The sequence below is a fragment of the Mercenaria mercenaria genome, chromosome 3, assembly GCF_021730395.1.
Source record: "Mercenaria mercenaria strain notata chromosome 3, MADL_Memer_1, whole genome shotgun sequence".
NCBI lineage: Eukaryota > Metazoa > Mollusca > Bivalvia > Venerida > Veneridae > Mercenaria > Mercenaria mercenaria.
Genome location: NC_069363.1, coordinates 48,184,587 through 48,199,449, shown reverse-complemented (window position 1 = coordinate 48,199,449; position 14,863 = coordinate 48,184,587). Strand labels below are relative to the sequence as shown.

Genomic DNA, 14,863 nt, shown 5'->3' with positions numbered 1-14,863 from the left:
AACAAAGTAAAAGTATAAAGAGAAAAACTATATAAGTTTTCTTTCGTTCTAATCCCTTTCGTATTTGTAATGTTTTCCTATTTGTGAAATATAATTGTAATGCCATTTTCGAAATAAATACATGTATGCTTAAATTAAAGTAAACCTCACAGTCTGAAATGTTCACTTACCGATTCATAATGAGCAGCCATTTCTTTTTCAGAATTCCATGCTTGTAATATTCATTTTTTTCTAACTGATACAAATTTATACTTCCGTAATAATGTTGATGTACATGTATATAAATTGTGTTTGTAAATCTGTATTATTGTGTACATACACATGAACAATAATGAGGACTAAGTTTTTGATTATATATCGTAATTGTTATCATGTTCAAATAATCATTGCATACCTGTTGATAAACATCGGGCAAAACTGCATTTGTATCAATGCTGCTATCTAAACATATCGACATGTAATAAAGAAGTTTCAGTGCGGTTGAATTTAGAAAATGGGGGTTTCATTTTTTCCCAGTTACAGTCAAACTTGTGTGTTAAACGCACTTGTGAACTGAGAGGACCAGTAGCCCTACTTGCACTCCTATGTGGACCGTAAACTGGTCCACCAAGTATGTCGTTCTCTCAAAATAAAGTGGTTACCTATTTATTTACATGTATACTTTGACATGTAAATAAAGACCATTATGACAATAGAAACAACCGTCTGTCCATCCCGCACGTGCTCCTCGTACACAGGTTAGACTGTACACAATGTCCAAAGAGGTTTTCCGTATATATGCTGATGAAAGGATTTTTTACAATTTAACATTGAATATAAGCTACATACATATTTTTATGTGAAAGGCATGCAAACTTACAATTATTATTATTAAGTGTTTATATACACGCTCTGACCCTATCAAAGTTCACTGACGTGCAGTCATAAAATGATATATTAAGCCGTTCATAAAAAGACTAATTCAGAAGTGTTTTTTTGTGTGTAGTTTTGAAAGTTGACTTTGAAAAATACAACGGGAAAACCCTGGTTTAAAGCAATGCTTCTTGTCCATCGATTTTTGAAAAGCTGCACGTAAAAAATACATTGTGCTGAGACAACTGCATAGTCTTGAACGGTTACATTCCTCAACAAGCTGTAGTTTGTATCTTTCATTATGAAGTCATTCATGCCAATTTGCAAACACGCGGCTTGAATTCTGGACCAAGTCGTGCAAATCCCACAGTGCAGTTACAGCTACACGGTATCACTATGATGAACAAAAGCCATTTTATAGTTAACAAGTATAAACATCCAGCTACAAGATATTTTCAAATTTTTGACACTATCTCACTGGTTTATTGTGCTAGGTTACGAAATAGATCTACCTATAAAGTGAACCATTTAGTTGGCATATACGGGGGTTGCTCATGATTACCCTCAGTTGTACTTGTTAAACTAAAGATCACTCAATGACCTTCTAACGAATTAAGTTACTGTTTTCACTTCGCGGCGTTTCTTCACCGCAAAACTTAACTTCAGTAGGTCAATAAATGATTTATCATCTATATACTTATGTTACAGATCACTTATTGACCTTCTGATGAACACAAATGAACTAAGTGATAAGGCTTTGTGATTGAAACAAAGTGAAAACACGTACAATCAGAACCGGAATAAACACTACCACTTAATAAAAGGACCTTCATAATTTTCTGTAATATCTTCTACCTATATACCAAGTTTCATGATAAAATATATCATCACAGTTGGATAGATGAATAGTGGGGCAACTAAAATACTGTTAGCAGTCTGGCTTCAGCAGAGTCTTTGATCTTAGACTGGTGTGATAGAAACACTATGCAAGTTGTGATGAGAAGTGGGGTTAAGAAGATAAGGGCCAGACAGAAATCACAAGCTCAAATAAATGACCTTTAGTAGTAACCTTGACCTACATCAAATATTGACCTGCAGTTATGACCTTGAACTTTGGATGGCAAAATCAGAACACAAGATTTCTGCAAGTCTTCTTGATGAGTGGACCATTCTTACAACGTTGTATAAATATTCTTCAAGGGATTTGTTAGATATTGACTGGACTGACATCCACGGCTCAAGCATTTTGACCTTAAGTTTGGCTGGTGCAATTACAAAATAGGGTTGGCACTATCTGAACTTGACATGTTTCAAAAGATTTGACTTAAATTCAATAAGTATCCTTCACGGGGCTTAGAAGATATGGACTTTACAAGAATATATGGTTCAATCTTTTGATTTTTGACTTTTAGTGGCGACCTTATAACCTTGGATTGGTACAATCTGAATAAAACCTTCTGCACATCGTTTTTGTGAGATTAGCATTCATCAACAGGTTTTTCCATAACAGTGTTTTGAAGATGGACACAACTGGACACAACAGCTGGCACAACTTGAAAAACATTTTCATAAATATTTTTCGAGGGATACAGACTGGAAACAAGTTGAGTGACATGAACTGAGGGATAAACATTGTGAAAACTATATCTCCCTGTCTTTGACGAAAAGAGTTCTAGGGTAGGACTTATTTTGTTTTGGCTAATGGTTGTGTAAAAATTTGAATTATTGCTCCTAAAACATGTAAAAGGTCCTAATATAATGTAAGATTATCTGGTCAGACATGATTCTCTGTTTTAATTGCTTCTAAGTCACAACAACACACTGCAGGTAATATAGATATTCAAGGTAGAGAAATTTCCAAGGTTCCGCTTTGGGCTTCATTTCAGACTGGTTCAAACCACCAACTTTCTGCAAGTCAAATGGATGGCTTCCACAAAAGGCTAAAATTCTTAAAAGTGCTCAAGTGGCAAGTGATTCAGAGTCGAAAACCCTTTAAACCTTTTCTTCCATGAAGGTCTCCTGAGAGGGTTTTGCACAACTTACATTGGAATTTGCCTTTATGTTTATTTTTTAAATGACTCTTTGAATTTCATTTAAAAGGGTGGCAAGAAAAAAAAAGAGAGAGTGTATCACATAACTAAAGCAAATTTTTAAAATCAATCAAAACAAGCCAATATTAGACGAAAGTTTTTTACATCAATCGATTTTTCTGTAAAAAATGAAAAAATACAAAAAATTTATTAATTGTCAAATACTTTGTCCCAAAAATTTAACCAAAATTTTAAATGCAAGTGAGGCAAAAAAAGGTCTAAATCTTTTAAAACTCGTCAACTGTTATGCATGTATTTAATAGGGAATCAGATTCCTGAAGTAATACATTTCACAGTAAGTTTAGAACATTTTCAAACCAGAGCCTAATATTCAATCTATAATGTAAAATCCTGAATTCTAATCTGGTAATACATGCTCTTTCCTATACAAGCCAACTGTGTTGGATGACTTAAAACTATAAATGTACGGAATTTTTTTTCATTTTTAAAAAAGCATACCCTTTTAATTCCTTGAAAGTTATAAAGAAAAACAGTCAAAAAAATTAAAAAAAAAAAACAAAGTATAATCATATGGCTTTTGGCAGTTTAAATTAAAATTTCCTGCAAAAAACAATAGTAAATTTTCACTAAAAATAAAAATAAAAAAAATGCAAGTAAAATTTTTAAAAATCACCCTTCTATGATCAAGATAAGCAAAGGAATTAAAAATATTTGAAATAAAAAAACAATGTACCCCCTTTAATATACATAAGGCCCCCAAATAAAAGGAAAAAAAAACACAGTACTGTGTTAATTGACCAAAAATTTAAAAAATTTGCTACAAAGACCAAACTTTTACAAGAAAACTAAGTTGTGAACTGGGCTTTTTTTGTTAATACAAAATTTTTATTATTTAAAGTATTTTATTAATATTTCAATGGGGTTTATACAAATACTGATGGTCACTGGAGGTAATTCCGCAGTGCTATCTGCCTATAAAATAGTATAAAAAGAGGGACATGGTTTTCCAACTTCCCGCACTGCTTTTTTGGGGCAAGTCAAGGGCCTAACTCTGGTTGGCTGTGTAAAATCCAAATTAAAAAAAACCGGGGGCCACAGTTTCACAGGGTAAATTAACAATCCTATGAGGGCTGGTGGCTTAGGTTAAAAAAACTTTTGGGGGTGCACGAACAAAAAAACAGATGTAATTTTCTCCCTAGAAAAATTCGGTGGGGTGGGGGAGGGGGGTTGGGGGACACAAAAATGCAATTTATATTATAAATAGTGACATCAAAAGTCAGTTCCTAACTGTGTGAAAGTATCTCCATAGTGAGAAAGCTCAATCATGGGAAAGCATTTTATAATTGTGTATAAACACATCTTTATTGTGATAACACAAATTAATGCAACTATTTTTCAATTGATATGCAATTTCAACAACTAGTGATGAATTAAACCCCCACAATACAGGCTTGTCACAGAAGTAAGCCAATGGCAAAGTCGTACCTCAAAATCAATAAGGGTCATCTGCTGGTAATGATCAACCTCCCTATTAAGTTTAGTGATCCTAGGCCCAAACATTCTCACTTTATCGTCCATCAATGGTTTAACTGTTCAAGGTCACTGTGACCTTGACCTTTGACCTACTGACCTCAAAACCAATAGGTGTCATCTGCTGGTCATAACCAACCTTCCTATCAACTTTCATATCATAGGCCCATGCGTTCTCAAGTTATCATCCTGAAATTTTTTAACTGTTCCAGATCACTGTGACCTTGACCTTTGACCTACTGACCTCAAAATAAATAAGGGTCATCTGCTGGTCATGACCAACCTCCCTATCAACTTTCGTGATCATAGGTCCAAGTGTTCTCAAGTTATCATCCGGAAACTGTTTAACTGTTCTAAGTTATTGTGACCTTGACCCTTGATCTACGGACCTTAAAGTCGAATTTAACCTGTAATTTATAATGTTACACCTGTGTACCAAAATTTATGATCCTAAGCCCATGCATTCTCAAGTTATCATCCGGAAACTGTTCAACTGTTCTGGTTCATTGTGACCTTGACCTTTGACTTCAAAGTCGTACTTGACCTGTATTTTATGATGTTACACTGTGTACCAAAATTTATGATCTTGGCCCAAGTGTTTTCAAGTTATCATCCTGAAACCGTTTTAACTGTTTTGGGGTCATTGTGACCTTGACCTTTGACCTAAAAGTCAAACCTGACCTGTATTTTATGACGTTACACCTGTGTACCAAAATTTATTTAAATCTGTCAAGCCTTTCAGGGGTTATTGTCTGGAAATCATGAAAACCAATGGACCAACAGACCGACAAACTCACTCCTATATACCCCCTCAAACTTTGTTTGTGGGGGTATAATAAAGTTATCTTGTCTCCTTTCAAAATTTTTTATGAATATTTAAACACTTGCACATTCAAGTCTTTGACTACTTTGTAGCAAGATACACATAAACAAGTACCCTGAAATTGTTGCCAAGTTATCCCTAACACAGCTAAAACCCAGTTGTGTAATTTCTTGTAAAATATGACAAACTTAAAACTGGGTAATGTATCAGACTCCAAATTTCGACACCTTTGTTGTCACCTTTTTTTGAGTAAAATATCACACTTCACAGTGGCTTAAATAAACTTAACAACTAACAGTAATTGTAACTTTAACTAGAATCTCTGCATTCTAGCACCATTTTTCTAAACCTCTGTGCTGACCCAGGTCTCGGTGTTGTGGGTTTTGCTGAGGGTGGAGGGGAAGGTATAACATGAACATCAGTGGCATCACCTGTCTTTCCTTTTGATAATGTTACAACAGCCTCCAGCTTGGGCTTTGAATGACTCTGTTCAGTGTTAGACACTTTTCTATTGTTATCTCCACTAATATGCTCATTATGTTTTGTGATGCCTGAACTTGCACGATATTGCCGTAAACTTGAGCTAGCACTTCCACTTCCTGATCGTCTAGTGTTAACTGAACTTTCATTTGTTGTTTCTGGTGATTTTAGTCTGTCATTAATTTGATGCAGATGACGATGATTTTGAATTCCCTGCTGAGGCAAAGTTTTAGGCTTGCCTGCAGAGTCTGTTCTGATTGGTCCAAATTTTGGAGGTTCTGGAGAAACAAAAGCTTTCATTGGTCCAGATTTCACTGGCACTGAAAGCCCTGTTGATTGACTTGATGGAGTTTTCAGTTTACTACTAGGAGTGACACCTGAACCAAGTTTCCTGTAATAACAATACATTATGTAAATTAGACATACTGGTAACACAAAACAAAGATCTTTGATTGGCTCCACATTTATCATTATATATTTTGGATATTTATACTAACATAGAAGACCATGCAGCACTCAGGCTCCAGCATTTATCATTAATATATTTTGGATATTTATAAAAACATAGAAGACCAGGCAGCAATGGCTCCAACATTTATCATAATATATTTTGGATATTTATACTAACGTGCACTGGCTTCAAGTCTGTATATATATCAATATTATTAGGGTTAAATTAGAAATTATACTAGCATAGAAAAACTACACAAAAGCACCAAGTCTGAAAGTGTATTTTAAATGAAAATGTGACATCACTTGATGTGATATTAGACATGAAAACCAAAGAAGTAGAAGATCATTTAGTTTTAGCTATTACTGACAGGAAAAGACATGACAGATTATTTCAGTCAAACCTATGCTCACGACAACCAGGTTGTGTACAGAGAACAACTGGATTCAAAGACCAAGAGTTTCAATAATTTCATATCTAATATTAACCTTTACAGTATATTTCAACCATCTGAACAGTGTACTTTTCTCTCTTGCAAGCACAGTTCTGTATATACCAATATTGACAAATTTTACTGAAATTTACAAACTTTTTTTGTACAGGAACTTTTATCTGATATCATTGATAAGTGTAGTACTACAGGGCAGTGTATTATGGCAACTTCATTCTTAAGCTCTAATTTCTCTCACAAAACCCAACTTACTTGATCATAGATGCCGGAGTAAATGCAGGTTTCAGTAGTGGTGGTGAAGACTGAGATGTCATATTGGACAATAAATCTTTCTCCAGGGTACTCCGTTCTTCCTTCAATTCTAGATTAGTGAATAGATTAATATATTTTTCAGTTTCAGTGAGTCACTATTTCATGTAAAACAAACAGGGTCTTGATAAAGAACTGCATTTATACTGTGAAAATGTTAGCTTCAGATATGACTGATTAATGAAACTAGTTTGGGACCACCCTAAAAGTTGGTCCAATACCTATCAAATTCTTTCATATCATGAAACCATCTAGCTGACTTTACAATTATCATTGCTTCAACACAGTGTTTGATGTGTCTTCATCTACAGGAACTGACAAAAAGTCACTGTTTTGTGTGACTACAAATTCAACAAGAGGGCTAAGTTGGCCCTAAATCACACACCTGAATACCATTGCTCTTTATAACAACCTAAAGATCCCCCAAGACCAAATTTAAATACACCAGGGTCAAACACATCTTCAAGGGTTCTAGAAACATCAGTTTTCCACTTTGACATAGTCTTGTATGCAACTACTGTAAAATCATTTAATTTCGTGGGCATGAAATTTCATGGTTTTGGTCAAAATGGCAGTTTCATGGGGATATGAATTTGTGGATTTCAACTTTTCCACATAAAATGAATGGGAATTTTGCTTGTTCATTTGGATTAAATTTTGTGGATTGACTCAACCACGAAATCCACAAAAATGAGTCCCCAACGAATATTAATGATTTCACAGTATTGTCCTGTTTAGGTGAATGCTTGTGCAAAGTTATCTGAATATACATCCATGCAAAAAGAATGTTTTAAACGGACAAGAAATGTCTCTGTGAATGTGAATACTGTTGACATTTTCTGGTTTGATGATTTTCAGAAGTTATGGCCCTTGATTCATAGATTTTATGATGTTTTGTCCACTTCTCTTCTATTGTTAGGCAGATTTCCACCAAACCTTACAGAAGTTATCAGTGCCAAGCCTAGTTGTACATATTGTTGGCATATTCTGGTTCAGTGATTTTCAACAGAGTTATGGCCATTAATTTGACATATTTTACCTAGTTTGGGCAAGTGCTCATTGACAAGTACAACCTGGAGGAATTACAGTGAACTTCATATAGGTGATCACTGCCGAGCCTAGTTGTGCATATCTCGTGCATGTTCTGGCTCAGCATTTTTTCAGCAGAGTTACGGCCCTTTATTCATCAAAATTTATGATGTTTTAGTGATTTCTCTTTCATGATAGGATGGATTTCTACCTAACTTTACAGGAGTGATCAGTGCAATGTCCTATGATGCATATTTTCAGCATACTCTGGCTCACTGATTTTCAGGAGAGTTATGTGAGGAAGTTGTCAAGGTACTTGAAGAGACCAGGTTAGTACTGGTAAGAAATACAACACTGATAAGTCAACTGACAACTGTATATAAATAAAATATTAAATGGTGTAATAATGTGATCTCTTTAAAAATGATCATAATAATGTTGAATTGTTTCAAAATGAATGTACCTGAAAGAGTAGGCTCCCTTGATAGAGTACCAGTCGATTCAGCTCTAAACGTGGCTTCATCATCTAGACAACTTTGCAGGAAATTAATATCCCGTAATAACGTCTCAATTTCTTCCTCCATAGTGCTCCTGAAACATGCAAGTAATGCATAAATCTTGTACATTCTTGAAAGACTTTAACTAGTTTTGCTGCATTTCTTCCATTATATATTTTAGTTTTAGACAAATCATCCATGTCATTTACAAATGATCTTAATCAAAGGGTAACTGTGGTTATTATAAATAATAAACAACAGTTCAGTAAATAAGTAAATGTTTTCAAACTTCCAAAAGTGCAGTGGTCATAGTGATATAAAAATTTAATATAAAGTATATATTTCACTTCGCATTAACTATTTATCATATATAGTTACATGACAAACATAAGTTCACAAATTGACTTTTTCCATGTAATTTACATAATAACAGTAAATACTACAGCGATTTCTATATTTTACCAGTATTCAGAAAATCACATGTATATTAATTTTTCTATCTATACAAATAGCTTTATGTTACTATCTGTAAAAAAACACAACAAATTCTGATATGCTGATATTCTATCAATACAAAATGGTAAACTGAAGGAAATATTAATGAAATTATTCTTTGAAACAACACTTCAATCCAAAGGTGTATCAGTCTGAAGTGTGTGTCATATTTCATAGTACTTTGATGAAACATACTTTAATTAAGAAAATTTATATAACAGAACCATGTTTTAATATATTTAAACACGATGAAGAGGTTATACCCCTGTAGATTCGTTTCATGAGGGTGTAGCTCGTGAATTTTCTACCTGGCATAAAACAAAATTGGATGTTTAGATATATTAAAACATGCTTCTACTATTATATACTATTTAGATTTTCATATGTCATTGTGTAAACAAAAACGAATAGGGAAGTATAAACAATATGTCAATCTGAAAATGTTTAAAACTATTAGTTATTAAACACAGCTAAGACATAACACTTTCAGTGGAATAACTTACATACTACACAGACATCTAGTGAAATTATTCTGCCTAATTTTTCATATCAGAGCAGTATGTAATCTTGAAAGAATACATGTTACGAAAGTCTGATAAATGACTGTTTTACAGAAGGTAGAATTGCAAGAAAGTCTATGAGAAACTTTGTGTGATGAGTGTCATCACTTTGAAATCTATAGCCTTGCGGAACAAGGTTTTCATGCAGAACAAATGAGCCACACCATTAGAAAACCAACATAGTGCATTTGCGACCAGCATGGATCCAGACCAGCCTGCGCATCTGCGCAGTCTGGTCAGGATCCATGCTGTTCACTAACAGTTTCTCTAATTACAATAGGCTTTTGAAAGCGAACAGCATGGATCCTGACTGGACTGTGCGGATGCGCAGGCTGGTCTGGATCCATGCAGGTCGCAAATGCACTATGTTGGTTTTCTCATGGTGTGGCTCAAATATTCTCCTGAAAGAGGAATAAATTAAGATAGAATAAAAAACAAAAATTACACCAGTCAGTTCCTCTCTAACTAACCAGAATGCATAACTAACCTTAAGTGTGCCACTACCTCATCAAACTTGAGAATGTTGAGTTTTTCATTCATAGCTTCTACCTCTTCACTCAGAATAGACGCTTCGGATGTCCTGAAAAGAAATGTTACCCAATTTTTCCTCCATCTGGTATGCTATTACGTTGTTAATCAAGTATTTTTGTATTCATGCAATGTGAGTTTATTATCACTATCTGACCTACGATCCAGTTTGTTTAATCTATGCAGTTCAACAAGTTCAACAAAGTTCAGTTCATTAAATCTGACACTTCATCAATACCAGTTATCTATCATGATTTATAGCATGTTTGATACATACACATGCATTCTGATGTTATGTGCAGAGAAAACATAAACTATCAAAACTATATCCTTAATTAGGACTGATATAATTATAGAGAAAAACACTGTTGCTTTCAATCTGTTCATACTTTACCTTGTCTCAAAAAGTTTCAGGTTTGTAGAACTTAAACATAATGTTTTGGAAACTTATTTCCAAAGTAAGAATACTGATATCATTGATGGTCGATCTGGTTGAATAATCAGGATTAAAGAAGAGTATTTGTAGATTCTTGTGTGTCCCACATGTCAGTATTGTTGTATGACAGATAACAGATATAACATTAAATTTATATCACATGTTTGACGTGCAGGAGCATAATAAAGCCATTACATAAAAATGATAATACACTAGTGTAATAAAGCTTTGACGTCGGTCATTTACAATATAGGAGACGTTGGTCATACTGACTTGTTTACAATAGTTAAAGAAAGTAGAATTTTTGATGTTTTTACATGAAAAGCTAACATGTGATAAAAAGAATATTACATTTGTGATTTTCCACATCAAATTTATTAAACTTGTTGAATTTTATTCAACTCATTTAAAAAATTCAATATGGAAAGGCACTCATGTAATATCCTCTATGTAAGTAATGAACTATTATACTGACATGAAAGTACAGAATATTAGTCACATGTTAACCCTTATTCTGCTAAATTTCTATAATGAATTTGTCCATCTTTCAATCTGGACAGTACCACTGACTGTTAAAAGGGGTGCTTACCAAAAAGATATTGACTGAATAGAGAACAGTGCAGATCTTGATCAGACTGCATGGATGTGCAGGCTAATCAAGATCTACACTGGTTGCAAAGGCAGACTCTATCGAGTCCAGCATGATAAAGGTTAATTATGTATGCTAGGTGATATGTACCTGTCGCTACATGTTGGACTACAAATCATCGGAGTTTCTCTACCATCGTTCCCTCGTGCAGTCAGTCTGGAGGAAGGGCGGGCGCTATCAGGTCCTAGAAAATGTAAAAACTAGAGATGCTTTTGAGAAAAGCGCATGTCTCCCACAACTGCCCCTATGAAAAACGTTAGTTTCTCTAGATGTTTTAGACGAGTGGATCCAATTAGATGGTCTGGATGAGTGGATCCAATCAGTAATTCAAGGGCCATAAATCAAAAGTGCCTCGGCGGATTTGGCTAGTTATCGAACCTGGGTAAGGTCTTATGGCCAAACACATTTTGTTCAAGTTTGGTGAACATCGGATGAGAAATGTTCGACTTAGAGAGCGGACAAGAGTAAAAAGGCCGATTTTTCGATAATTCAAGGGCCGTAACTCTAAAATGCCTGGACCGACTTGGCTAGTTATCGAACTTGGCCGAGGTCTCATGGTCAAACACATTTTGTTCAAGTTTGGTGAAGATCGGATGAGAAATGTTCGACTTAGAGTGCAGACAAGAGTAAAAAGGCTGATTTTTGGATAATTCAAGGGCCGTAACTCCAAAATGCCTGGACCGATTTGGCTAGTTATAGAACTTGGCCAAGGTCTCATGGTCAAACACATTTTGTTCAAGTTTGGTGAAGATCGGATGAGAAATGTTTGACTAAGAGTGCAGACATGAGTAAAAAGGCCGATTTTTCGATAATTCAAGGGCTGTAACTCCAAAATGCCTGGACCGATTTGGCTAGTTATCGAACTTGGCCAAGGTCTTATGGTCAAACACATTTTGTTTAAGTTTGGTGAAAATCGGATGAGAAATGTTCGACTTAGAGTGCGGAAAAGCTTTGTGACAGACAGACACACACACACACACACACAGACAGACTGGAGTAAATCAATATGTCTCCCACACCACTGTGTGGTGGGAGACATAATAATGTATTGATAAGAAAAATGCTTAGTCTTGGCTTGTTTCAGTACAATCTTGGAATCAGCTACGACAACTGTGTAGATAAATTTATGTTTATCAGTTTCAGCAAGACCTATGTTTTGAACCTACACTACAAAGTGAACTTATATATATACATAATCAACATGAGCCTTAGACAGAAATATAGCCTGTAAATCTTCAAAAAAATGTTCCAAGTGGACTGGAATTTTAACATATTTCAACTAGAGTGATTGAACTTATGGGTGAACACATAAAAAATAAAAATGGGCCATGTAATCTCAATCTGAAACTATTCCAGCTTTTTAATCAAAGGCCTGAATGGCCTGAGTCGGCTAATGATTGATGTACTGACAGTATAGTCTACCAGTTTCAGTTTGTTTTTAGTTTTTTTCTTAAAATTTCATAACACAGCTCGATATTTACCCAAAATATTATATCCGGATACGATTACACTTTTCTCCAGTTTGAACAATATATTTTACAAATTGTGATGATACGAAGACATTTAGCAGCAATTGGCAGTATCTGATATTGAAGTTTACGGTTAAATTACCTCTTATTTAAATCTTTTCATAAAAAAGTTGTTTCGTTTCGCCAAACATAGACGATCTACTTTCGATTTCAAAAACTACAAAAAAATACAATTTAATGTTTCGCCGATTTGTTTATTTCTCGAAAAATAAGAATTAAAATCATTTTTAATATCAGTAGTAACTAAACAAACCAGTAAGAGCTTCTTCTTCCGATAATTTATCCGTTTACTGACTGCAAAATTCAACCCACGCAAAGTTTATAGAAATCATACGATGCGTGTTTACGTTCAATGTGGGAGAATTAAGGCTGATCGGCTATGTTACCTAACGCATCCAGATGATTCAGATTTTGTTTTTAAAAAAGCACTGTGTGCGTTTCTGTAATTTTATATACGTTTTTATACGCTTAGAAATTATTAGACATGCGTATTTGCATTATTTCTATACGTAATTTACGCTAATACGCATCTTATCTGGAGCCCTGCTGGAACTATTTTTTGTCTTTCGCTGGATGTTACCCAAGCTTTGTAAGCCTGCGCAATTCTTAAAATGCACATTTATGCTTAATGAGTTACATTCGAGAATTGCACAATTACAAGTCATAAATATGAAAGATTACATCGCATATTGGTCATAGCAAAGGGAATTGACACAACTTAACTTCATTCATGCAGTGAACTGTTTGAAGTTTGAGAAATCTAATGGAACTACATCCCTTCACTGTGTTATTTGGTCCATTTAGAGAATCGTTGGATAGCAAGGACTCGTCAAAAGGCTTTCAGCCTTTAGCCGACTCAAAAATGTTTTGTTTACTTTCACTTACTTAAGTTTTCTTAGCATTCCAGAAACTACAGTAAAAATGTTTAAATTCTTATTCAGGTTAACAAAATCAATTTTGAATATACCCGTGTTACCAAAAAAAATATTAAACTTTCGTAGCCATAATACAGCCCCATATCTTCAAGTGAACTCAAGAAGAAAACAACTGACATGCTTATACGATTTTAAATCAAATATAAATTATAAAACCACACTTACTGTAAGTGTCCAATGCATAATCAAGGATATCAGTATTGTGTCTCGATAATATCTTATCAGCATTTCTGAAATTAAGAGTAAGAAAACATAATCAAGACTACTTTTGCTGGAATATTAAAAACAAATCAGTGAGAATACTTAAACTTTCACGTAGGTTAATTTACTGCTTGTCATTGCTCACTTAACCATTTAAACTTACATTGTACCAACTTGCCATTATTTCTTCGCAAGGGAATTTATCTGGTGATATGTCAGGGGAATCCTTCAGACCACTGATGTGCATGTTGTCGGGCTGTGTTGATACATGATGCATGAGAGTGATTATGTTTTTACTTTCGAATAATCAAGAAATTATCCAAACTCCTTTTGAACGTTAGGACACGATGAATTGTGCTTGCATTAAAATTGGAATATTTTAATAGCACTTTTCTGTGTGCAAGTTCATTCATTTCATTATATACAACTTGATGTTGCGTCACTCTTGGATAGAGCGGCAAAGAACACTTTTTATAAGTTCCACGCCAACCAGTACACATACATACAATTTGTGTAATTTGTGTTGTTTGGTGACTTAAAAGTCTGTGGCTTAAATTTCCAAAAATTTAATAAATTTATCGATAAAATTAAGGTTATATTTAAAACTGTTAACCCATTTCTCTAATTTAATTGCAAAAACAGAACACAGCCATTGTTATGTGACCTATATATACTTACACCCCTTGATATTTAGCTTTTTCCTTCACACTATCTACAAAGAACTGTATTTCTTGAATTAATCTGTCCCTCAGACCAGGGGGCTCAGGAAGTTTAGACATAGGTTTAGCATGTTCCGTCTCCTCCCTATAGTCCCTCCAAATCTCCAGCAAGGTGTCAATCTGAAACATGAGTATGAAAGCTAATTATATACATGAGGGCCATGATGGCCCTATATTGCTCACCTGTTAAACTTGGCCTCATAATGGAATCTGGCCAGTTCAAGAAAGGAACCAAGATCTTGTGGTGATACAAGTTAATTGTGTGCAAAGTTTGGTTAAAATCAAATCATAAATGAAGCTGTTATTGTGCAGACAAGATCAAAATAGCTAATTTTGGC

At 34.4% G+C, this 14,863-nt stretch overlaps 1 protein-coding gene across 1 annotated transcript in view; it reads right to left on the bottom strand.

Annotated features, from left to right (window-relative positions):
- Positions 1-14,863, bottom strand: part of LOC123525787 (uncharacterized) — a 36,985-nt gene that overhangs the window by 15,278 nt on the left and 6,844 nt on the right. The window contains exons 3-9 of the mRNA XM_053539684.1: positions 14,485-14,645; positions 13,771-13,835; positions 11,232-11,325; positions 10,016-10,108; positions 8,440-8,567; positions 6,891-6,999; positions 5,569-6,127 (exon numbers count right to left, since the gene is read on the bottom strand). Coding sequence (XP_053395659.1) covers positions 5,569-6,127; positions 6,891-6,999; positions 8,440-8,567; positions 10,016-10,108; positions 11,232-11,325; positions 13,771-13,835; positions 14,485-14,645 — 1,209 coding nt within the window. The remainder of the gene's footprint in view (positions 1-5,568; positions 6,128-6,890; positions 7,000-8,439; positions 8,568-10,015; positions 10,109-11,231; positions 11,326-13,770; positions 13,836-14,484; positions 14,646-14,863) is intronic.